This window comes from Chroicocephalus ridibundus, chromosome 17, assembly GCF_963924245.1.
Source record: "Chroicocephalus ridibundus chromosome 17, bChrRid1.1, whole genome shotgun sequence".
Classification (NCBI taxonomy): Eukaryota; Metazoa; Chordata; class Aves; order Charadriiformes; family Laridae; genus Chroicocephalus; species Chroicocephalus ridibundus.
Genome location: NC_086300.1, coordinates 6,252,536 through 6,279,049, shown reverse-complemented (window position 1 = coordinate 6,279,049; position 26,514 = coordinate 6,252,536). Strand labels below are relative to the sequence as shown.

General features: G+C 59.5%; 2 protein-coding genes across 2 annotated transcripts in view; both read left to right on the top strand.

Annotated features, from left to right (window-relative positions):
- Positions 1-26,506, top strand: part of LOC134524677 (alpha-2-macroglobulin-like protein 1) — a 28,969-nt gene extending 2,463 nt beyond the window's left edge. The window contains exons 6-56 of the mRNA XM_063354874.1: positions 88-241; positions 360-444; positions 547-658; positions 1,034-1,145; positions 1,956-2,065; positions 2,186-2,350; positions 3,009-3,242; positions 3,550-3,607; positions 3,691-3,836; positions 4,142-4,291; positions 4,768-4,995; positions 5,602-5,683; positions 5,799-5,889; positions 10,060-10,285; positions 10,362-10,491; positions 11,016-11,137; positions 11,636-11,649; positions 14,089-14,278; positions 14,700-14,862; positions 15,172-15,224; positions 15,886-15,906; positions 16,059-16,212; positions 16,361-16,445; positions 16,537-16,651; positions 16,736-16,850; positions 17,570-17,679; positions 17,800-17,997; positions 18,152-18,370; positions 18,697-18,754; positions 18,838-18,983; positions 19,229-19,378; positions 19,957-20,134; positions 20,379-20,532; positions 20,712-20,937; positions 21,014-21,140; positions 21,430-21,551; positions 21,744-21,795; positions 22,046-22,120; positions 22,279-22,455; positions 22,646-22,727; positions 22,863-23,019; positions 23,171-23,245; positions 23,411-23,567; positions 23,688-23,905; positions 24,003-24,218; positions 24,296-24,420; positions 24,517-24,607; positions 24,732-24,800; positions 24,901-25,003; positions 25,178-25,219; positions 25,660-26,506. Coding sequence (XP_063210944.1) covers positions 88-241; positions 360-444; positions 547-658; positions 1,034-1,145; positions 1,956-2,065; positions 2,186-2,350; positions 3,009-3,242; positions 3,550-3,607; positions 3,691-3,836; positions 4,142-4,291; positions 4,768-4,995; positions 5,602-5,683; positions 5,799-5,889; positions 10,060-10,285; positions 10,362-10,491; positions 11,016-11,137; positions 11,636-11,649; positions 14,089-14,278; positions 14,700-14,862; positions 15,172-15,224; positions 15,886-15,906; positions 16,059-16,212; positions 16,361-16,445; positions 16,537-16,651; positions 16,736-16,850; positions 17,570-17,679; positions 17,800-17,997; positions 18,152-18,370; positions 18,697-18,754; positions 18,838-18,983; positions 19,229-19,378; positions 19,957-20,134; positions 20,379-20,532; positions 20,712-20,937; positions 21,014-21,140; positions 21,430-21,551; positions 21,744-21,795; positions 22,046-22,120; positions 22,279-22,455; positions 22,646-22,727; positions 22,863-23,019; positions 23,171-23,245; positions 23,411-23,567; positions 23,688-23,905; positions 24,003-24,218; positions 24,296-24,420; positions 24,517-24,607; positions 24,732-24,800; positions 24,901-25,003; positions 25,178-25,219; positions 25,660-25,691 — 6,474 coding nt within the window. The 3' untranslated portion in view covers positions 25,692-26,506. The remainder of the gene's footprint in view (positions 1-87; positions 242-359; positions 445-546; positions 659-1,033; positions 1,146-1,955; positions 2,066-2,185; positions 2,351-3,008; positions 3,243-3,549; positions 3,608-3,690; positions 3,837-4,141; positions 4,292-4,767; positions 4,996-5,601; positions 5,684-5,798; positions 5,890-10,059; positions 10,286-10,361; positions 10,492-11,015; positions 11,138-11,635; positions 11,650-14,088; positions 14,279-14,699; positions 14,863-15,171; positions 15,225-15,885; positions 15,907-16,058; positions 16,213-16,360; positions 16,446-16,536; positions 16,652-16,735; positions 16,851-17,569; positions 17,680-17,799; positions 17,998-18,151; positions 18,371-18,696; positions 18,755-18,837; positions 18,984-19,228; positions 19,379-19,956; positions 20,135-20,378; positions 20,533-20,711; positions 20,938-21,013; positions 21,141-21,429; positions 21,552-21,743; positions 21,796-22,045; positions 22,121-22,278; positions 22,456-22,645; positions 22,728-22,862; positions 23,020-23,170; positions 23,246-23,410; positions 23,568-23,687; positions 23,906-24,002; positions 24,219-24,295; positions 24,421-24,516; positions 24,608-24,731; positions 24,801-24,900; positions 25,004-25,177; positions 25,220-25,659) is intronic.
- On the top strand, positions 13,431-19,979 carry LOC134524490 (alpha-2-macroglobulin-like protein 1). Its single transcript, XM_063354578.1, has 16 exons — positions 13,431-13,653; positions 14,089-14,278; positions 14,700-14,862; positions 15,172-15,224; positions 15,886-15,906; positions 16,059-16,212; positions 16,361-16,445; positions 16,537-16,651; positions 16,736-16,850; positions 17,570-17,679; positions 17,833-17,997; positions 18,152-18,370; positions 18,697-18,754; positions 18,838-18,983; positions 19,229-19,378; positions 19,575-19,979. Exons 1-16 carry the CDS (start codon positions 13,580-13,582, stop codon positions 19,962-19,964), a joined length of 2,208 nt encoding a protein of 735 aa, XP_063210648.1. The 5' UTR covers positions 13,431-13,579; the 3' UTR covers positions 19,965-19,979.
- Positions 26,507-26,514: the final 8 nt, after the last annotated feature.

The window sequence follows — 26,514 nt, the reverse complement described above, 5'->3', positions numbered from 1 at the left end:
CTTGAGGTTGTCAACCCAGAACCACCACCGTACGCTCCATCTCCAGCCCCACAAGTGAGGGCTGATGCCCCACGTCCCCGTGTGCAGGATCCCAGCGGGAACAGGGTGGCGGAGTGGCGGGAGGTGAGCCCGCGGCAGGGCATCGTGGATCTGTCCTTCCCGCTGGTGGCAGAGACGGCCCTGGGCACGTACATCATCGAGGTGGAAGGGAAGAGACACTACTTCAGCGTGAAGGACTACGGTGCGTGGGGATGAAGGCTGGGCTCCACAGGGGTGTTTGGGAGCCATCACATGGGATGGTAAGGAACTCCCGAAGGAAGAAATGGGCACAGTCCCATTCCCCGCTGGTTTTCCCCCAGGAGCGCCCCACTTTGAAGGGCTGATCCGGCTGCCCCGTGTCGTGACGGTGAAGGATGAGAAGATCCCGCTGCACGTCTGCGGGCGGTGAGTCGGAGAGCAGCCCCCAGCAGCAAGGCTGGCTGCCCCCAGGGCGATGCTCCCGCCGCAGCCTCCCCATCCGGTCCCCATCCTGCTCCCTCCCGACAGGTACCCATCCGGGAGAACTTTCCGGGGAAGGGCTGAGGGCATGCTGTGCCACGACTACGACTATATTTTCCAGGAGGGATCTGAGAGGATCTGTGCTGAGTTCAAGGGCCAGGTGAGGAAATGTGTCCCCATCTTGGGGTGCTTGGGCTGATGATGGCCGGGTGCATCATTCGGGCATTGCCAGGTGATCCAGCTCTCATGTGAGAGTGCTGCAAACCTGAAGTCATCCCAAAGAGGGCTGAGGAGCCGAGCGGGGACTCTTGGGGTGGTTCTTGGGCCAGGATGGGCAGGAACGGGACAGCCAGATTCATGGCAGCGTGTGGGACCAGCCCCAGGGGGGCAAGTTTGCGGGATCCAAGGGTTGCAGGATGTGATGGAGGGAGGCAACAGGAGCAGGAGGCCAGGGGTGACAGCAGATGACACTCAAGATGACACTCAAGGGCCTGTCTGTGGGGCTGCTGCTAACACAGGCGACTCTCTCCTTCAGACGAGGAGGAATGGCTGCTTCTCCACCAAGGTGCCGCTGGCTTCCTTCAACCTGACCAGCTTCTACCAGGCTCAGCTCTACGCTCATGCGTTGCTGCTGGAGGAAGGGACCGGTGAGCACAGCCATGCCGTCAGCCGCCTGGTGATGTCCTGGGGGGGTGGCACCTGGAGGACGTGGCACAGCTGCTCCGCTCGGGTGTCTCCAGGGTCTCTGCCCTTCCCATCCACAAGCATCAGCCGCTCTGTGCCCTCACTTGCTTTGGTGTCATTTTTCCTCTACTCCTGACTGCTGGAGCAATCCCTTGGGTTCTGAAGGCCAATCAGGAGTTTCTCCCCCTTCCAGCATCCCCCCCCCCAGATATCCCTCCATCGTCCACCTCTCCTTCCCCACTCTCTGCCACTCTGAGCCTAGTTAGTGTGCTCGGTTAGTGCCTGGAGAGCTACCACGGTGATCATGTTTTTCTTATCGGGTCTTTCTAACTTTGAATCTAGTTATAAATAGTCAGTATCTGCCGGGGGTGGAGGCTCGTTAGACACATCCTTAGCGTGAAAAGCCCAATTTCAGCCCAACCCAGCTGTGAGTGGCAGATCCTCGGCCTCTCCGATTTGCTTGTGGCCATTAAGAGGGGCATTTTGGGGTAAAGCTGGGTATTTCGGTAGCACACAGCTCTTGGCTGAGCGTGGTCCTGCTCGCAATACAGCTCCTGTCATGCCCGAGGACCACTTTTTTTTGCATTTGTAGCCCCACAAGCGTGTTGTGCTGTGCGGACTTTCCTCATGCTCTCCAGACTGGGTCTCCACACCAGCGTGGTCTGGTCGCTGGTCAGGGAGGGGACAGGAGAGCAGACACCGGACCCAGCGCTGCCCTGGGGGGAATCTCCAGGACAAATTGCCGAGTGCCCCTCTCATCTCCCCCTCCACAGGGATGTGGCGTTTAGCCAATAAAAGCTGTATGTTTGTGAGCGAAACGGCCAAAATCACCTTCGAAAACAACGATGAATTCTACAAGTCTGGGATTCCCTACACCGGGACGGTAATGGGGGGGTCCCCGCGCCCTGCAGGGCTCCTGCTGCACCCAATCCTGCTCCCTCTGACCCCCAACCCTGCAATCCCACCCCCAGCCCAGAGCATCTCCCCTTCCCTTCTGCCGCAGATGCTGCTGAAGGGAACCAACATCTCTGCCCTGATGGGGAAGGAGTTCTTGCTTGTGGTTAACACTGGAAGAGGAACGCAGAGAAAAACCTTGCGCATGGATGGGTCGGGGAGAGCCTCCTTCCAGCTGGACACCTCTGGTTGGACTGAAGGGGTCTTCCTGCGCGTAAGTGACCCGTGTCCCACACCACTCAGGCACTTTGGATTTAGTAAAGATGACTGAGATTTTTCTTACACGGACTCTTCCAGCCTCCCCTTGACCCCACTTGCTCTTTGGCACCCACAGCATCCCATGGTCAAGAGTTTCAGACGTTTATTAGCCCTGTTGGGTACCTCAATTGCCTGTCGGACCCTACCGACCCCGGCACCCTTCCTGCTCCTCCTGCGCTGGGAAAAGGGGCTACGCTCACTTTTGATGCATTCTGCGAGTTCTTCCGCTAATGCCTTGCCCCTGCCTTACTGTTTTCATCATTCACTGCTGAATTTCAGGATCCTTTCTACTTTCACCATCCAGGCACAAGATTAGATGCTTGTGGGGTGCTTTTTCAGTTCCTACTGTCTGCCCAACGCTTGCTGCTTAGCCATGCCGCCCTCCTGCCATCCACTGGCTACCCCTTTGACTGTCCTTTGGGCAAAGCCCGTGATGACATGCAGCTCAATTTTTTGGTGTTGAGGGCAGCTGGGTTGCGTTTCTTGGCATGTTCCTGCAGGGATGTCACAGCAAAGCACGGGGCAGTCGCAGCTGCAGAGTTGCTTTCCACCCCTACAGTGCTCTGCCGCTGAGCTGGTCTTTGCCAATGAAAGCCTCAATTTCCATCCCTCAGGGTGAGCTCAAGGATGACCCTCCAGCCTTGGAGCACAAAGGCAAGAAGTATCTCGAACACCCCATGGCCAGTCTCTACCCTTTTTCCCTCTCGTCGAACTGCGAAAGTCTCCTGAGGATCCGCAAGGTGGAAAAGAAGCTGCACTGCAGCCAGCCCCAGACGCTCTGGGTGGATTACATGTTTGATGAGAAGGCCGTGGGGATCAAGCTGCAGAGCACGGACGTGGTCTTCCTGGTGAGCCTTCACCTGGGAAGAGATGGGAGCCTGCACGAAGGGCAGAGCTCAGGGGAGGAGAATGAGGCTGTCTGGGGTGTGGGGTTAAGCCTTCCCTTCCAGCAGAAGCCATTTCTCTGGTACTCTTGGATTCAGGACTCAGGGATGGACCCTGGAGCTGTCAGGTCTTGGGGCACTATTTCCGTCCCTCCTGTGGGATGTGTCCCTAATAGTCTCTCCTTGAGCATCCTCCATGGCCTCCCCTTGTTTGCTCGTGTCGGTTCCGTGCTCAGCATCGGTTTCATTGTTCCCGTCTCCTCCTCTGTAGGTCCTGGCCAAGGGGACCATTGTCACCGTCCTCAGGAAGGAGCTGCCTGCAGGGGCTGGTACGTCCCGAGGCATGGACGGGCTGTGCAGGGCTCTGCTCTCCATGCCTGGTCCTCACCTTCCCTCCTTTCCCACCACCCAGGGCTGAGAGGCTCCTTCTCCCTGGAGCTGCCCATCGGCCCCGAGCTGGCACCCAAGGCCAAGGTGCTGGGCTACGCGGTGCTGCCCAATGGTGAGATGGTGGCTCACAGCATCGAGCTCAACGTGGCCAAGTGCTTCCCCAACAAGGTACGCGCAGGCTGCTGGAGTTGGTGGAGCTGCTGCCGGGCCTGGTGTGGGGAGATGTGGGCACTGACCCTCGCTCTTCAGCAGAGCCTTTCCTCTTGCCCTGCAACTGGCTGGTCCCAAGCTCTCCTTTCAGGGAGGGTTTTCTTTCCTCTCCCATTCCTGTTGCTGCTTGCAAACCATCTCCTGGTTTTGAACGCAGTCCTCACTCTCCATCCTCTGCTGGTGTTTGGGGTCAGGCTGTGGTACAGAGCTCCTTCCTGCCACCAGCTCCCCTCTCGGCTAACCCAAAGGCTTCCCCTCTCCAGGTGAATCTGTCCTTTTCGGAGCAGAGGGCTCTGGTGGGCTCACGGCTCCGTCTGAAGGTGCAGGCTGCCCCGGGGTCACTGTGCGCCATCTACACCGTGGATCAACGCATGTGGTCCTCTGGTCTCAAGGACAAGCTCAAGCCCAGCACGGTGAGTGTTGAGTAACCTCGGTCCTGGGCTGGGCTGGACTGGGCTTGCTGCCGGGGCATGAGGCCAGCAGTTTCTTTCCACCGTTATCCATTTTAGGGGAGGATGGTAGGGACCTTGGGGGACCTGCCCCTGCAGGATGAATGCCGTGTGAGCCCCCCGTGAGCCCCTGCCACCACCCATGGCTCTGGGGCTTTGCAGGGGACATTGTGCATCGCTGACTGGGGGCAGCTGAGCCACAGAATTGCTCTGTGGTGCCTCCTGGGGTGGAAATCTTGCGAACACGGCGCGGACGGTGAGAAGCATCCCAAGCTCAAGAGAGATGGGGTGGTGAGGGGTCCGAGCAGAGGGGCTGGAGGCAGGGCAGCAGCACTGTGATGCCCAGGGAGGTGCAGAAGCTACAGGGCGATGCTAGGGGTTGGAGCTGGGCCAGGAGCGTTTCACATCTTTCTCACCCAAAGTTCATGTGTTTTGTTTAGGTCTTTAACTTATTCCCGGTGTTTTCTGAAGACAGATATCCTTTTGAAGTTGAAAAATCCAATTCACCTCGCTGTTGGATAAACAGGTTCAAAGACGAGGTAGCAATGGCTCCACCCATTAACTGTTATGATGCGCCAGGGAGTAGATTGAAAGATTGCTTCCGCATCCTGTGGCGCAGGGAGGTACTGGAGCCTGTCATCCAGCCGGACTCTGACAGCCTGGTGCAGGTACGAGACCTCCAGCCCTACCTCCCCTCCCCTTCCTCCCAGAAGGAAGGTGCTGGGGTCTCCCAGTCCCTCACTCAGCCCACGTCTGCACTCACGAATCGTGCTCTTCTATCGCCCAAATAACATGCCCTGACCCTCGCTTTGCCAGCCTGGGACAGACACGGGAAAGGCATCCATCAGTCCAGGCACAGTAGCGTTTCACAGGGATGGGGTTAAGCTCTGCTCTTCCCATCACAAATCTGGGCTTGGAGTGAACAGCATGGTTTGGCCTGGCATTCCCCTGCTTTTTTTGGGGGTGCGTGTCTCCCACTGGCAGCAAACCCAGGGGTTGGGGCTGTTTGGGAATGGAGCGGGCAGACCAGATCCACCAGACCTTTTCCAACCATCCCTGATGCAGCAGCTTCTCCTGGCACAGATATTCCTCTCCTGCTCTCCCTTTGCAGCACTGCGGGGGGTCCTGATCTTCGGGAGCTCCCTTCTGGCACGTTGGGAGCTCTGTTCTGTCTTCGTGCACGTCGATTCCTTGCTTCAGAGAGGGATGGGAAGGCGTTTCGGTATTTTTGGCCTTCAGCATGGTGCTGTTCTCTCTCATGTGTCATGTTTCAGAATGCAGATTTGAAAACTGTCACCAACACCCAGCTGGGGTCTGCACCGAGCATCCAGTCACAAAGATTTTCATACTCCCAAGGCGAGTGGAGAGAGTCTGTAATGGCCCCCACGGTGGCTGCAGAAGGACGGGTGGGGACAGCCTGCCTCTTTCTATCCTTTCTGGCAGCACTTTCAAGTTGTGCCCCTGTTTGCAGGAGCAGGAACGGAGAAGGATGTCATGGAGGAAGACACAGGGATGCAGATGGATTTCTTCGCGACATGGCTGTGGGAGCTGGTCCCTGTGGGGTGAGTGAGGAGCCCCAACAGACCTCCAGCCAGGCGACTGCCCTTATTGCATCAGCTTCACCTCTGGGTGCAGCACCCACACCTCTGCTGAAATGTCCGTGTATCCAGGAGTGACACTGAGACATGTCCAGCCCCTTCCCTCAGACCTCAGCACCAACCCCAGGAGAGATCTGGGCAGGCTGAGTCACAGAATCACAGAATCGTAAGGTTGGAAGGGCCCTCTGGAGATCATCCCCTCCAACCCCCGGCCAGAGCAGGGTCACCCAGAGCAGGTGGCACAGGAACGCGGCCAGGCGGGGTTGGAATGTCTCCAGAGACGGAGACTCCCCCACCTCTCTGGGCAGCCTGTGCCAGGGCTCTGCCACCCTCACAGCAAAGAAGTTCCTCCTCATGTTTAGGTGGAACTTCATGTGCTCAAGTTTGTGCCCGTTACCCCTTGTCCTGTCCCCGGGCACCACTGAGAAGAGCCTGGCCCCATCCTCCTGACACCCCCCCTTTCAGTATTTATCAGCGTTGATAAGGTCCCCCCTCAGCTGTCTTTTTTCCAGGCTGAAGAGACCCAAATCCCTCAGCCTTTCTCCATCAGAGAGGTGTTCCAGTCCCCTCAGCATCTCGGTGGCCCTTTGCTGCCCCCTCTCCAGCAGTTCCCTGTCCTTCTGGAACCGGGGAGCCCAGCACTGGCCCCAGAGCTCCAGCCGTGGCCTCCCCAGGGCAGAGAAGAGGGGGAGGACGAACCTCCCTCCACCTGCTGGCCACGCTCTTCTCGATGCCCCCCAGGATGCCATTGGCCTCTTTGGCCACAAGGTCCCATCGCTGGCTCATGGTCACCCTGTTGCCCCCCAGGACTCCCAGGTCTCTTTCCCCAGAGCTGCTCTCCAGCAGGTCATAGAGTCATAGAGTCATAGAATCATAGGGTTGGAAGGGACCTCTGGAGATCATCTAGTCCAACCCCCCTGCCAGAGCAGGGTCACCTAGAGCAGGTTACACAGGAACACGTCCAGGTGGGTTTTGAATGTCTCCAGAGATGGAGACTCCACCACCTCTCTGGGCAGCCTGTTCCAGTGCTCTGCCACCCTCAGGGTAAAGAAGTTCCTCCTTATGTTTAGGTGGAACTTCCTATGTTCCAGTTTGTGCCCATTGCCTCTTGTCCTGTCCCTGGGCACCACTGAAAAGAGCCTCGCCCCATTCTCCTGACACCCACCCTTTAAGTATTTATAAGCGTTGATAAGGTCACCCCTCAGACGTCTTTTTTCCAGACTGAAGAGACCCAAATCCCTCAGCCTTTCCTCATAAGAGAGGTGTTCCAGTCCCCTAATCATCCTCGTAGCCCTCCGCTGCACCCTTTCCAGCAGTTCCCCGTCCCTCTTGAACCGGGGAGCCCAGAACTGGACACAGTACTCCAGGTGCGGCCTCACCAAGGCAGAGTAGAGGGGGAGGATGACCTCCCTTGACCTGCTGGCCACGCTCCTCTTGATGCACCCCAGGATGCCATTGGCCTTCTTGGCCACAAGGGCACATTGCTGGCTCATGGTCATCCTGTTGTCCACCAGGACTCCCAGGTCTCTTTCTGCTGAGCTGCTCTCCAGCAGGTCAGCACCCAACCTGTACTGCTGCATGGGGTTGTTCCTCCCCAGGTGCAGCACCCTACACTTGCCCTTGTTGAACTTCATAAGGTTTCTCTCTGCCCAGATCTCCAACCTGTCCAGGTCTCTCTGTATGGCGGCACAGCCTTCCAGTGTGTCAGCCACCCCACCCAGCTTGGTGTCATCAGCAAACTTGCTGAGGGTGCACTCTATCCCCTCATCCAGGTCATTGATGAATATGTTGAACAGGACTGGACCCAGTACTGACCCCTGGGGAACACCACTCGTCACTGGTCTCCAACTAGACTCTGTGCCCCTAATCACAACCCTCTGAGCTCTATCTTTCAACCAGTTTTCTATCCACCCCACTGTCCATTCATCTAACCCACACTTCCTAAGCTTCCCTATGAGGATGCTGTGGGAGACCGTGTCAAACGCCTTGCTTAAGTCAAGGTAGACCACATCTACCGCCCTCCCCTCATCTATCCATCTAGTCATGCCATCGTAGAAGGCTATCAGGTTAGTCAGACATGATTTCCCCTTGGTGAATCCATGCTGAGTACTTCTGATAGCTTTCTTTTCCTCTACGTGCCTTGAGATGACACCCAGAACGAGCTGTTCCATCATCTTTCCAGGGATGGAGGTGAGGCTGACCGGCCTGTAGTTCCCCGGCTCCTCCTTCTTGCCTTTCTTGAAGACTGGAGTGACATTGGCTTTCCTCCAGTCCGCAGGCACCTCGCCTGTTCTCCAGGACTTTTCAAAGATGACGGAGAGCGGCCCAGCAATGACTTCTGCCAGCTCCCTCAGCACTCTCGGGTGCATCCCATCAGGGCCCATGGACTTGTGAATATCTAGATGGTCTAATTGGTCCCTCACTCGCTCCTCCTCAACCCAAGGGAAGTCGTCTTCTTTCCCTGTTACTTTCTCCAATGCCTGGGACTCCTGAGGGCTGGGCCGAGCAGAAAAGACCGAAGCAAAGAAGGCATTCAGTAACTCTGCCTTCTCCACATCCTCCGTCACCATGACTCCTGCCTCATTCAGCAGTGGGCCTACAACTTCTCTGGTCTTCCTTTTGCTTCCAATATACTTGTAGAAGCTCTTTTTGTTGCGCTTGATGTCCCTAGCCAGGTCTAATTCCAAGGCGGCCTTGGCTTTCCTTGTTTCATCCCTGCACGCTCTGGTGGCATTCTTGTAATCCTCCCAAGGGGTCAGTCCCTTCTTCCACTTATTATAAACTTCCTTCTTCCACTTGAGCTTTTTCTGAAGCTCCCTGCTCAACCATGCAGGTCTCCTGCGTCCCTTGGCCGATTTCTTTCTCTTAGGGATGCACCGATCCTGAGCTTGGAGGAAGTGGTCTTTGAATATCAACCAGCTTTCTTGAGCCCCTTTGCCTTCCAGAGCCCTAGCCCACGGGATCTCTCCAAGCAGTTTCTTGAAGAGGTCGAAGTTAGCCCTCCTGAAATCCAAGGCTGTAATTTTACTTCTTGTTGTTGTTTTGTGGATAGTACCCATGATCCTGAACTCAATCATTTCATGATCACTACAACCTAGGGTGCCCCCAACCTTAATGTCCTCCACCAATCCCTCTGTGTTTGTCAGTACCAGGTCTAGAAGTGCTCCTCTCCTTGTTGGCTCCTGTACCACCTGTGTCAAAAAGTTGTCATCAATGCACTGGAGGAGCCTCCTGGACTGTGCATGCCTGGCTGTGTGGTCTTCCCAGCAGATATCGGGGTGATTGAAGTCCCCCATGAGAACCAGGGCCTGCGCTTGCGAGGCTACCTTCAGTTGTCTGTAGAAAGCCTCATCAGTCTCCCCATCCTGATCAGGTGGCCTGTAATAAACACCCACAACAGTGTCCCTCATATTTGCCTGTCCCTTAATCCTCACCCATAAGCTCTCAACCCGCTCTTCATCCGCCCCTAGTGAGAGCTCGATGCATTCCAAATGCTCTCTCACATAGAGTGCAATTCCACCACCACGCCTCGCTGGTCTGTCTTTCCTGAAAAGGACGTAGCCATCCATGACAGCATTCCAGTCATGCGAGTTGTCCTACCACGTCTCAGTAATTGCAATGAGATCATGGCCCCGCAACCGCACACAGACCTCCAGCTCTTCCTGCTTATTCCCCATGCTGCGTGCATTGGTGTATAAGCATTTCAGAGAGGGAGTTGTGTGTGTAGTTTTGACCCTTGAGATGTGGTGTGCCTTCTGGCTTTCAGAAATACTGGCACACTGGCCCACGAGCGCTGAGGTCACCCCCAGCCTGTCCTGGTGCAGGGGGTTGTTCCTCTCCGGGTGCAGCACCCTACGCTCGCCCTTGTTGAATTTCATACGGTTCCTCTTTGCCCAAATTTCCAACCTGTCGAGGCCTCTCTGTGCAGCAGTACAGCCTTCGGAGTCCTGTAGGCAGGGGATACAGTAAGAGATAAGAGTACTGATGGTACCTCTGCCCCTCCCCAAGCATGTGAAAGCCACTGATGATCCTACAGGAAGGGATGGACCTAGAGGAAGGGTGTTGGCATGCTCCTGCTAGCTCTGCCCATCAGACCCAGCCTGCAAGGTCTGTCCATCTTCTACTGCCCTGCAGGGAGGGAGGCTCCGCAGAGATGGCAGTGACGGTGCCTGATGCCATTACCAAGTGGGAAGCCAGGATGTTCTGCATGTCCCCGTTGGGCTTGGGGATGGCCCCTGCCACCACCCTCACGGCCTTCAAGCCCTTTCTCGTGGAGCTGGCACTGCCCTACGGCGTGGTCCACCATGAAGCCTTCACCCTCGTGGCCACCGTCGTCAACTACCTGCGGCAGTGCCTGCAGGTGAGTGGGGCTGGGGAGGGGGCCCTGGGGCTGGGGTCCGGTGGGGGCTGATGGAGCTGTGGCCGTGGTCCGGCAGGTTCAGGTGATGCTGGCAGAGTCAGCAGAGCTGGAGGTGTTGGCGGACATGGGCAAGGGGGCGTACAGAGGCTGTGTCTGCGCAGATGAAGAGAGGACCTTCCAGTGGAGCGTGCGAGCCACTAGTCTGGGTATGGAGGGGACGGCACAGCGCTGGGGAGGGGGGAGACAAGCCCAGTGGGTGAGACTCATAGAACTGAATCATACAAGTGCCCAGGTTGGAAGGGACCCTTCAGATCATGGAGTCCAACCATCAACCCAACACTGCCCAAACCCACCACTACCCCATGTCCCTCAGCCCCATGTCTGCCCGGCTTTTAAATCCCTCCAGGGATGGCTACTCCACCACTGCCCTGGGCACCCTCTTTCAATGCTTGGCAACTCTTTTGGTGAAGAAATTTTTCCTAATATCCATCCTAAACCTCCCCTGGTGCAACTTGAGGCCATTTCCCCTTGTCCCATCGCCTGTTCCTTGGGAGAAGAGACTGACCCCCCCCTTGCTACGACCTCCTTTCAGGGAGTTGTAGAGAGTGATAAGGTCTCCCTCCATTTCCCGGTCCCACTGCACCCATTGCACCCTCCTCCTTCCCTGGCTCCCCACCATGGCTCTGAGCTGAGGCAGTGTCACAGCAATGTCCCCCCTCTGCCTCCGCAGGGGAGGTGAACGTCACCGTCGTCGCCAAGGCCCTGCACACCAAGAAGCTCTGCGGCACCGAGGTGCCCGTGGTGCCAGCCCAGGGGCACGTGGACACTGAGACAAAACTCCTGAGGGTGCAGGTGAGCAGAGCCAGGCGTTGGGCTTGCGCCGTCCTCTCGCCGGGAGCAGAGCTGCACCCAGAGCAGTCACCCCCAGAGCGGAGCATCTCCTCATCTCTCAGCCAGGCTGGACGGTGCCTGTGGGTGCTGCGAGGTGTGGGGAGAGCGTTGGCACCTGGAGCGAGGGGGAAGTATGTCCGTGCTTAGGTACCATCAGTAGGATGGTGCCTTCCCTTCCCTTTTGGGGTGAGATTGGTAGATTTGAGGCTGCTGTGTGATGTTCAGTGTGCCCCCCTCATCGGGCATCGAGCATCCCCTCGGTGCACGGGGCTGCTCCGAGGACAGCCCAGCTTGGCCCGGGTGGCCCTGTGCTCTGCTGGCGTGTCAGGGCTGCTGGGCTGCTGGTGGGGACAGGGTCCAGGCGGGGTCTCTGTTGAGGGAGGGTGGCATTTCAGGGACAGAGAAGGGCAGGCTGACTCTGATCCTGGTCTCACACATGCTGTATTCCTGGTTTTAAAGCCTCCAGAACTGATGTGAAGGGAAATTGCAGCTGCCTGGCTGTCCCTCTGCTCCTGACCCATCGCGCCCCACCAGACAGCCACGATCCCGAGGGCTGGCAACCTCTTCCCATCCCTTCATCCCTTTTGCCTGACCTGGCAGGAGCCTGCAGCAACACGGTTGAGATGAGGACTCCGAAACCCAGCCCTGCTCCCCAGCAGCCATCCCATGCAGATCCGGGACTGCCTGGGGAGCAGCCGCTTTACTGCCCACCATGGAGTCGTGGTTTCCCTTGAGCTGAGGCCAGTGTGATCCCTCGGAGAGGGGAGCAGGGCAGATGAGCTGACCCGGGGCTAACGCAAAGCCTTGGGAGATCAGTGCAAGACTGATGGCTGGGCACGGAGAGGATGCTCAGAGCTGCCCCGAGCACAGCCCTGCACCTGCGCCTGCTCAGCCGGGGTCAAAAATAAAGAAAAATGCAAGTGGAAGTGGCAAAATGTGTTTTCTTGCAAGAAATCTCCCATTCTTCAGGCTTTTTTCCACTATCCCTGACCAAAGGCAGCCCTGTGTCCCAAAACAGACTTTATGTTAGGAGCTCAGCGTTCCTTTCCCCCTTAATGATGTGTCAGAGGGGCCGTACCTTCGCTTTGCTTTGCCGAATAAAAAACTGAGACCAAAGCAGGGGGAGCATTTGTTGCATGGGCACCAAGGCAGCAGAAGAAACAGCACAACGGGGGGTCAGCGGTGCCTGGGGGTCAACGCACTCTGGCTCCTGCTCCGAAGTCACCTGCAGCACCGAATGACAAATCCTCCGTGCAATATTTCCCCTTGGCAGCCCCACAGGGCACCGATCGGAGAGGCAGAGGTCCACCCCGCTCCCAAATCGATCTCCCCTTGGCCACGCTGCATCCTGCCCCATGCTCGGTGTTGAACCACCCCCAGGATGCCCAGTGGGGCACTGACCCACGTCCCAGGGTGGCAGGATGGGCTCAGGGCCGTGCTCCCACCTTGTGTCCAGCGCGGTGGTGGGGACCAGTCTCTGCTGGACACCGACACCGTGTGGGACTGCTCCCGAAGGGCAGGGAGGTGAGCACAGGGCTGTATCCAGCAATACTTGAGCGGGGCAGGCATGGGGACAGCAGCCGTGGTCATCCCAGAGCCCACGGGAAAGGGGTCAGCCCCATTTGTGGCTTCCTGCAGCGCTGCCTCTGCCTCCCCTCGCGTCCCCAAAAGGAAGGGGACCGCAAACCCCCACAGCAGGGGACGGACTCAGGACGCCGTGTGGCTGTTGTGGAACTGCCTCAACTTTCCCAAATTCCCACCAGGACAGAAGGAGGCAGCTCAGCCCACATCCTGGTCGGTGTCCGGCTCCCAGGCACAGTGCACGGAGGAATGAGAGGGGGTAGACATGGCACGGCAGCTCAATGCCATCCTGCTCCTGTGCCCGCAGCTGGTTTGATGAAATCAGAAGAAACTGGGCAAAAACACAGCCTGAGACCTGCTATCAGCCCAAATAGATACTGTTTGGCTAAATTTGAAACACCTGGAAACAAGCCCTTCTGAGAAATCACCACCAGCTCACAGGCTGTTCTCATGACGGTGCTGTCTACTTTCGTTTGGGGAACTCGTTCCCACTCCCTCCTGCCATCATTTCCCAGCAAACCAGTGTGTAGGTGGGTCCTGCCCCCTGGTTTTGAACCTCTGTAGCCTATGGGAACTTTGCCTCCAACTGCAAAAATCCATCAGAGCCTTGAACCCAGGAGGTTGTGGGCAGATGGTAAACATTGCCTTGGCTATAACTGCAGGTCCACGCTGGATCCCTCTGCCAACCCTTGTTTGCTCTCTGGGTGGAAAGCAAAGATCTCACTCCAGAGCCTGCAGCGGAGCAGACGCGGGTCTACAGCAATCCAGCACCTGGAGAAAGGAGGCTGTGGCCATCCCCAGCTCCTTCTTGCAGCTGGAGACATGAGGTCCCCGGCTCTCCTGCCCGTCCTGCTGCTCCTCATCCTGCACCTCGCAGCTGGGGCATCTGCAGCACCGTAAGCCCTCTGTGTCTGTCTGTCTGTCTGTCCCTGCCTGCTGGGGAGGCGTATAGTCTTGGCTCCTTGGCAGGATGTGTGGGGAGCTAATCCTTCCCACGCGTGTGATCGTTGGCCAGGGTGGAAATGCTTGGGGTGGTGGGTTGTCCCTGCCCATGTGCATTGAGGACTTTGCACCCCGGGGGCTGCTGGGGCTGGTGGCTCTGGGGTGGTTTATTGTAGGTGCTGCCTCACTTGCAGCCCACGTGTGAGCAGAGGCTTTGCCTTCCTGAGCCGTGACGTCAAGGGGAGCTCAGAAACAGAACGGGGAGGCTGGGGGTAGTGGTCCCGCACCCCAGCACGGGTTTCTGTGTGCCCAAGAGCTCTTCAAGACTTCCATGGGGGTCTGTACTGGGATGTGCCTCATCCTCATGCCTCAGCACTTCTCCTCGCCAGGAATTATGTGGTCACGTCCCCAGCTGTGTTCTACCACCCACACACAGCGATGCTGTGGGTGCATCTCAGTGGCCTCCATGAGCCCGTCCAGGTGACCATCCAGTTGCAGAGAGCAGATGGGACCCATAACATCACCCTGCTGGAGAGGAAGGTCCAGGAGCCTCATCTGTACCTGAACGTCACCTTCCCTGTGAGTGTCACCCAACGCACAGCCATAAGCGTGGAGGGGGATGCCCTGGACACGCCGCTGTCCCCAGGCAGTTTCCACCAGCTCCCCGGATCATGGGGCTGTGGTCCCCATGCTGCTGCACAGCCCTGAGCCTCTGCAGCTGGAGGAGGATGGGAGCAGGTGTGACTTCCCCATCTTCTCGCCCCCCCATGAAGGCAAAACGACTCTAGGCTCAGCCCAGTTATTCGGTGGCTGAAATGGTCAACTGGTAGCAGACCTGTAGACTAGAGTAGGGTGTTGGGTGGACATCTCTTCCCAGCCCCTGGCTTGGGGAAGGTGTCCCTGTGGGTGAGGAGCGCTCTGGGTCACCCAGAGTGAGCAGAACATCCTGGACATGGCATATCCCCTGTCCTCACTTGGTGTCTGGTGTTCCCCCTGGCAGGCTCCAGCCCCCGCCAAAGGGAAGGAGGAAATCGTAGACCTGCACGTCTCAATCCAGGGAGATTCCTTGGATGTCTCCGAGAAGAAGAAGGTGATGCTGAGAGCCCTGGAGCCTGGGATCTTCATACAGACAGACAAGGCTGTCTACAAGCCTGGACAGCAAGGTGAGGGTGGCAGGGTGGACCATCCTGCTCTGGGCTGAAGCACCTAGTGGCAAAGGGGTTCAGGAGGCTCAGCCTTGCTCGTACACTGCATGGAAATAGAAGAGCTCATCCTGGGATGTACTGGGACCCCCAGCGCTGTCCCAGGGCAATGCTGGGATGCGATGGCAGCGCTGGAGGCTGTGCTGCTTGGGGGGCAGTGCCCCACTGCAGGGCTCGGGGTGGATTTCCATCCACCTTCCCCATGGGGAACGCCCCTCCCCTGCCGATGCACCCACCGCTCACTCCTGCATCCCTGTTTGCTCTTTCCAGTGAAGTTTCGAATTGTCTCTTTGGATAAAGACTTCGCTCCCAGCGATAAGAAGGTGAGAGAAGGGCTGGGGAAGGGGGGAGGTGACGGGGCTCCTCTGCACTGCCCTCCTACAGTCTTGGCGAACTGTGAGAGAGGTGTGGGAGTCATCCAGCGCCTTTCCCCTTGGGAATCCTGCCCCAGCCAGCTTGGCCTGGGTGGCTGCGCTCCCCAGGGGCAGGGATGCCCTGTGTCGCTCACACAGGCTTTAGCAGGCTAAGGAAAGAGAAAGCAGAACCGTATGTGTGACGTGGGAACGCACCCACTTAAACTTATGGTTAGGGAGGTAGCGATGGTGAGTCGGAAGCGGGGGAAGCACTATCGGTATCCATCAAGTCATCAGACACCAGGATTACAGGCGAGTTCAGTCTCTGGCACCCCCGAGCAACCATCTGGGTCTCTGGAACTGCAGGACGTTCCCAGATGAAATGATTGCTGGCTTCTTGCGAAGGCGCTAGGAGATTCCACCTCTCCTTGCCATGCTGGCAGTGCCCTTGGCTCATCCCAGCTTGCGCTCAAAATCAACCCCAAAGCAAATTGAAGGGTTGGAACTTCACAGCACCCCACAAATAACCCTCTCTCTGCTCCACCCACGGCTCCGTAGATGTTCCCACCCTCATAAGACCCCAAGGAAGGCTTTGAATTTCTCCTCTAACCATCTTCTCTTTGCCTTGCAGCTGCCCCTTGTGATCCTGAAGGTCAGTCTGAGAGATGGAGGGAGGCTCCTGGGTGGTGTGGGCTTGGGAAGGCAGCATGGCTGGGAAGGAAAATGCGTAAGGCAGCCATGGGCTGTTTTATCGCCGGGTGCTGGGCTCCCTGGGGTGCTGACGCCGCGTGTCCCCGTGTGCAGGATCCCAGCCAGAACCGCATCGCGCAGTGGCGGAAGGTGAGCCCGCGGCAGGGCATCGTGGACCTGTCCCTCCCGCTGGCGGCAGAGCCGGCCCTGGGCACGTATATCATCGAGGTGGAGGGGAAGAGACACTACTTCAGCGTGGAGGAATATGGTACACGGGGACCGGGAGGTGCACAGGGGGTGGGAGCCCCACTTCGGCATGTCCTTGTGGGCAGCATGTCTTGGCCCCCCTGGCCACGCAGGCACCATTGTCCTTGTCCTGGGAGTGACAGGCCTCTCTCTCTTTGCCTCTCCATCAGTGCTGCCCAAGTTTGAGGTGACCATTGATCTCCCCACCGTGGTGCTGGAGAAGGATAAGAAGATCCAGGTGGAGATTTGCGGACGGTGAGCCCAAAACAGCACTGGGAAGAGGGAGGGGACGGATCCAACATGACGTGGTCCATCAGGAACACCCTCACCACCCTCCACCCAACAGGTACACCTACGGGAAGCCTGTCCAGGGCAAGGTCCAGGCCAGCTTGTGCCAGCACATCGGGATCTGGTACAGTCCTTTCGTACAGACCCAGAGCTGCATCGAGGTTAGCGGGCAGGTGAGCACAGCCGGGGAGCGCGGGTGCCACTGGGACAGCCCCATCCCGGGACTGCTGCTAACGGGGTCGACTATCTCCCTCCAGACTGAGAAGAATGGCTGCTTTTCAACAGAGGTTTTGTTGGCTGCCTTCAACCTGACCAGCTTCATGTATGGGAAGAAATTCCAAGTCCAGGCATCGCTGGTGGAAGATGGGACAGGTAGGGATGGAGGTGTTCTTCTGCTTGGGAATGGGCATTGCTGCGGGTGCATGGTTTTGCACCCAAATGGACGTGGCATGGCACGGGGGTATTGGTCTTCTCCAGAGAAGCCCCAAAGCAACACAGTGATTTAGGGGCGCATGTGTGCAGGGAGGGGGTCCAGGTGGGGATGTAAGCCAAGTCAGCCAGGCAATACTTCTAATTCCCACCAGAGAAATGGTCAGGAGGCAAAAACGCCTTTCCAAGATCCAACAACTCTCCCAACTCTATGGCTAGCACTGAGTTGAGTCCTTGCAATGCAAAGCAGTGGTTTCGCCCAGTCCAGTGGTGTGGCTTCGTTCTTCGAGCTAATCCCTCACCCACCACCTCGGTCACACCAGAAATGACTGCCAGCAGCTTGGCTTCGGGGAAAAAAAAGACAAACAGGGGTTGTCCCCAGGCCCACTGGTCTCGAGGTGGCCCTGCATCACGGTGCTTTGATGGAGAGCCTTTTCTGAAGTCTCTGCAGCCAGCTGCACCCTGGTTGTAGGTCTAAAACGTGCCGTAGAGGTTTTGCTCCTCCCGTAGGAGGTACAAACTGTGCTCAAAGCTGCCGGCTGCAGAGGGAAAGCCTAAAATATCCAGGGACCTTTTCTGCAACGTGGTGGGGGAACAGGCAGCACTGGAACCTGTGCCCTGTGTCCCTGTAACATCCTCAGCTCCCCACTCCCTCTCGACAGGGCTGGAGCAAAAAAACACTAAAAGCTGCGAGATTTTACCCGAAATCTTTACTGTCACCTTTGAAAACAACGACGATTTCTACAAGCCCGGCATCCCCTACACTGGGACGGTAATGGGGAGTGGTTCCTGCACCCTGCAGGGTTCCCCTACATCCTGCTGCACCCAGTCAGCTCCTGCTGACCCCCCCAGCCCTGTTCTCCCACCCTTGCCCTCTGCCCCACGCCTGCAGCCCAACCTGGGGCATCTCCCCTTCCATCTTCAGATGCTGCTGACTAGAGCCGATGGCGCCGTGATGCCGCAGAAGCAGCTCTTGCTCATCGTTCACCAGCAAGGAAAAGATAAGAGTCAGACTTTCCTGACAGACAGATCGGGGAGAGTCTTCTTCGAGCTGGAGACCTCTGGTTGGAGCGGCATGGTCACCCTGCATGTAAGTGACCCATCTCCCACCACTCAGGGTGCTTTCTGCAGTAGTACAGGGCTGGGCAACTCTCCAAGCCAACATCTGATGCCTGGCACTGGGACCAGCACCTCGTGGGCTGCTGGATGGCTTCACCACCCTGATTTCTACCTCCATCGCTCAGGCTCAAGTCAACGAGACAGCTCACAGCCAGAACGATGGCACCTACCAAGATGCCTACGCATACCTCAGCCCCTTCTTTTCAGCGAGCAGGAGCTTCCTGCAGATCCACCGGCTGGAGAGCGAGCTGCCCTGCGGCCAGCCCCAGCAGCTCTGGGTGGACTACATCTTCATCAAGAAGGCCTTGGGGACTGAGACAGAGAACCTGGACGTGGTCTTCCTGGTGAGCCCTGGCCCAGGGATGGGGGGCAGCAGGCATTAGGGAGGTTGTGTGTTAAGGTCCACATCTACACACACGTTCATGGTCGTGTCCCTGAGGACAAGACAATAAACAATCTGTCCTGGCTAGACTGAGGGACCTACGCTTGTTAGTAGAGGTGTCTGCTGGCACTGTTGGATCTGCATTCCAACAGGAGATGTTGGGGGAACTGGAGATTGGGCAAGGTCAAAAATCATCCCAACACTCTCACCCCTTGGTCCATTCTCCATCAAGGCATTTCAGTTCCACACTCAGCATCGGTTTCATTGTTCCCGTCTCCTCCTCTGTAGGTCCTGGCCAAGGGGACCATTGTCACCATCCTCAGGAAGGAGCTGCCTGCAGGGGCTGGTACGTCCCGAGGCATGGACGGGCTGTGCAGGGCTCTGCTCTCCATGCCTGGTCCTCACCTTCCCTCCTTTCCCACCACCCAGGGCTGAGAGGCTCCTTCTCCCTGGAGCTGCCCATCGGCCCCGAGCTGGCACCCAAGGCCAAGGTGCTGGGCTACACGGTGCTGCCCAATGGTGAGATGGTGGCTCACAGCATCGAGCTCAACGTGGCCAAGTGCTTCCCCAACAAGGTGAGGAAAGGCTGCTAGGGATGGAGGAATCACTCCATGGCTTGCCCATAGCTGCATGCCCTGATGTCCATTTGCTCCAGTTGCGTCACAGCATCACAGTCTCTTTAACCTGATCCCCAAACCCTCAAGCCTGATTTTTATCCTTGTCTAGAAGAGACCTCCATGTCCATGGCTTGGTCCTGCTCCTCCATCGGAGGTGGCTCCCCCTCCTGCCCTTGCCCCCTGATGTCCCTGTCCCTCCCCAGGTGAAGATGGCTTTTTCGGAGGACAGGGCTCTGCCCGGCTCAGCGCTGCGGCTGGAGATGGTGGCTGCCCCGGGGTCCCTGTGTGCCGTCCGTGCCGTGGACCGCAGTGTGCTGCTCTTGAAACCCGAGGCTGAGCTCAACACAGAGGTGGTAAGTGGTGGCACTGCCCAGGGCTCCTTCTGCAGCCCCAGGGACCAGCTGGGGATGTGGGACAGGAGGGGGGAAGAGATGACATTGGCCTGGACCTCCCCTACGGGGAGTCCTGGTGGCTCCAGGGCAGTCCTACTCCTGGGCTGGGGGTACGTGCCCGCCTGGTTTTGTTCCTAGCACACATGTTTATTCCTAGGTCTACAAAGTACTCCCCGAATTCAACTACCCTGGAAGCATTAAAGACCCACCACCCTGTTCAACCTTTTTCTGGAACCATCCCAACTTTCTCATTCCCTTCAGCCCATTTGTACCGAGAACGCGACAATTCCTTCACCACGCAAGGAGGCGTCCCTTACCTCCCCCTTCTTGGAGGAATTCCCAGATGGACACCTACAAGTTATTTCAGGTAAAAGCCCTGCCTGCCTGTGCCTCCTGGCTCCTCTTCATCCAGGAGCTGGCTGTGGTTTGCCCGGGGTGCCGGGAGAGCACAGCAACATCCCATGAAAGCCACGCTCGTGGCCAAGGTCTTTCCCCCGGACCCCAGGCTCCGGTCCTTCTCCGCTTGGCTTCTTCTGCAGCCCTGTGACTATTTACTTCTGGGATGGGGATACTCCTCCTGCTGCGTTTCGGACATGGACAACCTCTTTTCTTTTTCACAGAATGCAGCACTGAAACTTTTCACCAATGCCAACACCAGTGATGTTTGCAAAAAGACGTTCGGCATGCCTGGGATAGTGGGTCTCCAAGGTCCCAGAGGTCAGCACAGCCCTCAGCTTGCTTGCTCCACTGAGCCCTCTCAGGAGAAAAGACCAAAGAGCTGGTGCCCAGTCCTGGCTCCCGTGTCCTCAGGGGGACTCGGAGCCATCCTGAAAATACACTCGGCATCAAAGGGTTTGAAGAGTATTCAAAGGGATTTTGGCACCCTTCAGGCTGCCTGCTGGTGAGGTTCAGCTGAGATGCAGAGACCTGTGGATCCTAATTTCTGCTCTGCCTTTTCCAGTTGCCCTTCATTCCCAAGACCACCATTTACGGATAGAAACTCATGCCAGAGAAGTAACGGGCCATAGTGGTATCCCAGTCCCTGTCCAGGAAGAGCAACCGGCACCCCGGACGTACTTCCCAGAGACGTGGCTGTGGGACCTGGTCCCTGTGGGGTGAGTGAGAACGGTTCCCATAGGGCTGGTCCTCTCCCCACCTCCCCTCCTGCATGGAGGGAGGTTGGGGACCTCAGGACGGCTCCTTCTCCAACATGGAGAGAGGCAGCCCAGCCGGGGATGACGCCAGCTGCGGGTGAAGGTGGTGGGATGGCCTCATGGTGTTCTCCATCCCGCAGGGAGGGAGGCTCCGCAGAGATGGCAGTGACGGTGCCTGATGCCATTACCAAGTGGGAAGCCGGGATGTTCTGCATGTCCCCGTTGGGCTTGGGGATGGCCCCTGCCACCACCCTCACGGCCTTCAAACCCTTCTTCGTGGAGCTGGCACTGCCCTACGCCGTGGTCCGCCACGAAGTCTTCACCCTCGTGGCCACCGTCTTCAACTACCTGCGGCAGTGCCTGCGGGTGAGTGGGGCTGGGGAGGGGGCCCTGGGGCTGGGGTCCGGCGGGGGCTGATGGAGCTGTGGCCGTGGTCCGGCAGGTTCAGGTGACGCTGGCGGAGTCAGCAGAGCTGGAGGTGTCGGCGAGCGCGGACGAGGTGTACAGCGGTTGCATCTGTGCAGATGAAGCGAGGACCTTCCGATGGGGCGTGCGAGCCACCAACCTGGGTATGGAGCACCAAGGCCATGGCGGGCCTCCCTGTCCTGCAGCTTGGGGACCTTCTCGGAGGACGGGGTGGGTGGGGAGGACAGGAGCAAAGGCAATGCCACCTGGGAAGCTCCCCTCCGCTCCACTTTCACCCTCCCCCCTGCCTCCCAGCACTGCTCCTCAACCTGGTGGCCCCCTTCCCAATCCAGCCAGCCCCACACAAAGCGCCAGGGCTGATGCAAGCCCGTGGGGCTGCAATGTGGGCTGGGGGGTTTCCATGGGGACTGAGTACCTCGCTTGCATCTGCAGGGCAGGTGAACATCACTGTCAGCACCGAGGCCCTGAGCTCCAAGGAGCTCTGTGGCAACGAGATGCCCGTGGTGCCAGCCCAGGGGCGTGTGGACACCGTGATAAAGCCCTTGCTGGTGCAGGTCAGACGGGTTGAGGAGGAGGAAAGTGGGATGGATTTGGGGACAGGGTCCGAGCAGCCCTTGGGGTGCAGAGGGAGGGCCGGGAGTGGGACAGCACCCGGCCCCCAGCCCAGGCTGCAGACATGACCCTGGGGGACAGAAGGACGCGGCTGGTCCCTTCTCCTGACCGACTCTGGTACTGCTTCCCCACAGCCCGGGGGGATCCTGGTGGAGAAGGCGCACAACTCCCTGCTCTGCCAGGAAGGTAGGACCAGCCGGGGGTGTCGTGGCAGTGCCGTGGGGATGTGGGGCAGGGACGCTTGGATGCTGGTCACAGGAGCCACCAGACCAGAGGAGCCAAGGACCCAGGGTCCCTAGGAGCTCCTGGCTGAGATGCCCCAACCCAACCCTGAGCCCACGCAGGGTCAGAGCAGGAAGGGGGTGGGCAGGGGTGCCACAGGGCCAGGCCAGGACAAGCTGGGCATTCCCACTGTTGTTGCCCTCCATCCCTGCAGCCGATGAAGAAATCTCCCTGGAGATTCCTGCAAACATCTTGGAGGGCTCCCAGCGAGCCCACGTCACCGTGATGGGTAAGGGACAGGTGGGGAACGAGGCACTACGTGGGGCAGGGAGGGTGCAGAGCTCCGTGGCCCAAGCTCAGCAGGAGGTGGGACCACCTGGGGCTGAGATGGGAGGGGATACGGGGGACACAGCCAATGACGGCGCTCCTCGTATCCCCCTGGGACAGGTGACATCTTGGGCAACGCTCTGCAGAACCTGGACAGCCTCCTGGCCATGCCCTACGGCTGCGGGGAGCAGAACATGGTCCGCTTCGCCCCCAACATCTACATCCAGCAGTACCTGGAGAAGAGCGGGCAGCTGCGCCCCGACATCCGCGCCAAGGCGCAGGGCTTCCTGCAGAGCGGTGAGCGTCCCCGGTCCCCTCTCTCGTCCTCACGCCCTGCCTTGCTGCCCAGGGACACCACCGCCCCATCTCCCCCCTCTCCATTCTCTACTGGCATCCCGGGGTGGGTCTGGGCTGCATCCTGCCTCTACGATCCCCCGGGGATGTAAAGACCTTCATGTGAAGACTCATCCCCATCCCCTCCCCACAGGGTACCAGCGAGAGCTGCTCTACAAACATGACGACGGCTCTTACAGCGCTTTCGGGAAGAGCGATTCCAGCGGCAATACCTGGTGAGGGACCAGATGGGGCTCAGGCAGGTTGTGCAGCAGCATTCCTCCAGGGAACAGACATCCCAGGGCTCCTCCTGCCACCAAGCATGCCCCGGTCCCGGTTTCCCATCCCTCCAACATCCCTCTGGCTCGCAGGCTGACGGCGTTTGTCCTCAAGTCCTTTGGGCAAGCCCGAGCCTACGTGGCCATTGAGGAGCGGCACATCACGGACGCGCTGCGCTGGCTGCAGAAGCAGCAGCAGAAGACGGGCTGTTTCCGCAGCGTGGGGAAGCTCTTCAACAACGCCCTGCAGGTGGGTTGGTGGGCTCGGGTGGGACATGGTGACACGCGGCCAGAGCCAGGCTGGCCCCAGCGTGTCCCCAGCCTGCGCTCTAGGCAGCGGGGGAGTCCCCGTGCCGGTGGCACGGCATGGCCGGACTCGTCTCCCGCTGTCGCCTTTGCAGGGTGGCATCTCAGATGAGCTCTCGCTCTCGGCTTATGTCACGGCTGCGATGCTGGAGCTGGGGCTGTCCCCAACGGTGAGGATGACCCCATCTTCCCCGAAGAGGCTGGTGGAGGGAGTCCAGTTGTTCCAGGCCACCTCCCAGCCCAACCTGGGTGCAACTGGTCACACTGGGCAAGAACTGGAGTCGTGAGCGATGCCCACGGCTGTGGGCTCGTTCCTGACTCTGCTCCCGTGCCAGGACCCAATGGTGAGCTCAGCCCTGCGGTGCCTGGAGGTTTCGGCCGCGGATGACCCCTACACGCAGGCGCTCCTCGCCTACGTTTTCGGGCTGGCGGGGCGCGGGGAGCAGCAGCAAGCCCAGCTGCAGAGCCTGGCCCAGCACAGCGTCAGCGCAGGTACCACCCGGCGTGGGCAGGGGCACCTCCGGGCAGCGCCACCCTCTGCCTGGGTCACCCCATGCCACCCCCAGTCCCCCCCGGAGCAGGGGGCTGAGCTCCCATCCCCTTCTCTCCCAGAGGGGCAGCTCTCCTGGCGGAGGCAGGGGAAGGCTCTGCCCTCCTCGCAGCCCTCCTGGGCCGCCGCCGCGCCGGCGGAGGTGGAGATGACCGCCTACGTCCTGCTGGCCTACCTCTCCCAGCCCCAAGTGTCCTCTGACAACCTGGGGACCGCATCCCAAATCGTCCGCTGGCTCAGCAGGCAGCAAAACCCCTACGGGGGCTTCGCCTCCACGCAGGTACCGGCACCGGGGGGCATGGGTTCCTCCAAGCATCCCCCCTCTACAGCCCCCGTAATTAGGGGTGACACCGGCTCGGTGCTTTCTCCATGCCCAGGACACCGTGGTGGCCCTGCAAGCCCTGGCCAAGTATGCCGCCCTGACGTACAGCAGCAACGGGGACTTCACAGTGACGGTGACGTCCCCGGCGGGCACCGCGCAGGACTTTGTGCTGCTCAACAGCACCCGGCTGGTGCTGCAGCGGGCGGCCCTGCAGGAGCTGCCGGGGACGTACCGGGTGCAAGCCCGCGGGCAGGGCTGCGCCCTGGTGCAGGTGGGTCCATCCTGGGGTCTCTATCCCCGTGCGGTGCCCGCTCAGTGGCTCTAACCCCCCGCCCCGTGTCACCCCAGGCGACCCTGCGCTATAACGTGCCACCCCCTCCGAGCACGGGGACTTTCGACCTCCACGTGGAGACGGAGCCCAGGGAGTGCAGGGGCGACGCCAGCACCCGTTTCCGCCTCCTCCTCCGGGCACGGTAGGGGTCGGGGCTGCCCCCCAGGTTTGGAGGGTGCGGGAGCAGCCGAGGAGGGAGGGCAGACCCCAACCCCACCCCGGGGCTCTGCCCTTGCAGGTACACGGGGGAACGTCCCACCACCAACATGGTTGTAATCGAGGCCAAGCTGCCATCTGGCTACATCCCGGAGAAGAGCTCTGTGGTGGAGGTGAGAAGCCCCCGCTGCCCCCGGGACCCCCCCTGCCCCACCGGGACACCCAGGCCGGGGGTGCTGGCTGTGGTTGGGGCACCCACCGAGCAGCTGGTGCCCAACCTGAGCCGTGTCCCTCCAGCTGAAGAGGCAGGAGCTGGTGAAGAAGGTGGAGGTGCAGCCCGACCAGGTGACGATTTACCTGGACCAGGTGAGATGTGGCACGGGGACAGCGGAGCCCTCTGTGCCGGGGCGTGGGGATGCTTCCCCATGGCCGACGGTCGCGCCTCACCCTTGAGCTGTCTCCGCAGCTGACCAAGGAGGAGAAGACCTTCGCCTTCACCGCCACGCAGGACTTCCCGGTGAGGAACCTCCAGCCGGCCGCCGTGACGCTGTACGACTACTACGAGACAGGTGAGCCCCACCGGGGACGTGGCCATGGGGGTGCCTGGCCCCACTGCCACCCCTTGTGACCCTGGTGGTTCATACGTAGGTCTGGCTGAGCTGTCAGTTCGCGTTGATGAGCGTTTGCTCGTTAGCGGGAGCAGCTCACCCTGAGCCCGTCGGTCACCGTCCTTGCCGTTGCAGGTGACCGCACGGACGCTGCCTACAGTGCGCCCTGCAGCTCAGGTAGGGACAGAGGAGTCACCCTGCCATCGGGACCCTCATGGGGACCCACCGGCCCTGAAGGGCCCACCTGGGCTGTGCTGAGCCCATGGACCCAGGGGACGGAGGGCAGCGAGTGGGGAGGGAAGAGCCCTGGAGTGACTGATGGGGACTTGCTGGCCAGAGCGTGGGGGGCTAGAGGTCAGGGAGGAGCCGGGTGTCCGGGTTGTGGGGTGCAGAGAGGAGCTGTGCTTCTTCAAGGAGGCTCAGACCCCCATGAGACCTGGCCTGCCTCCTGTGCCCCCTGCAGAGCTCCCCTCCGCGCCTTTGGGGTCACAGAGGGGGTGAGACACCGAGCTCCCAGGGCTGGAGCTCAGCTGGAGGGACAGGGACAGCCACGGGTGGCTGGTGGGGGGGCACAGCGGGGCTCCCCTCTCACAGCACGCCTGCATTTCACTTTGAAGAGGCCGACGGTGAGCAGCAGGAAAACTTCTAGCACGGGCTGAAGCCTGGCAGCCGGCCCCCTCCGCTCGCCCCGATTCCCTCAGCCACCGAGGACTGGGACAGCCCACGGTCTCTGCTCCCACCCTGGCCACGGCCCCGACCCTCCCCGGGGACAGAAGGTGGCCCCGAGGTGCTCGCAGCAGGGCACGGCTCGCTCTGGACTCAGCCACTTCTCCCCAGAGCGTAGCTCCCACCCCACCAGGACCCAACAGAGCCCCAGCCGCAGATATTTGACTTTGGTTGAGCAGCCAAGCGGTGGCTTTACAGGGACACCCCTGTGCACGGCCCCCGTGCCATCCCGAGGAGCTCTGGGGCACCAGGACTGGCCTCTCCCCTCCCCACAGCGCTTGAACGGGACCAAGTCCTCCTCCCTCCTCCCAGACCAACTGTCCCTTCCCCAGCAGGTCCCCACCACCGCTCGCCCCGGCGTGCTCTCCCTGCGAAACATGGTGCTACCCCAGCCCCCTCCCTGACACTAACATAGTGCCCCCGTCACCAAAAGGGACCTGGCAACACCTCCCCGGTCCCACCAAAACAGATTCAAGCACTTGTTGGAGAAGCCCCAGTCCGTCCCCCCCCCGCCAAGTCTAAATAAAGACATTTGCTCACGGAGGGGTTTTCTCTTGGTCTTTCTTTTGCTGGCCGGGTCCCACCCCAGTAGGGGGTTGCGCTGGCGGGGACGGGGTGGCTGCTGGGGACTTTGCTGGTCGGGGCAGGGGGGGTGGACATCAGCCCCGCTGCTGCAGGGCAGGCCAGCCGCTCCTCGGCTCCTTTGCCAGAGATAAAACGAGGTGGGCCGAGGTGGGTGGGCTCCC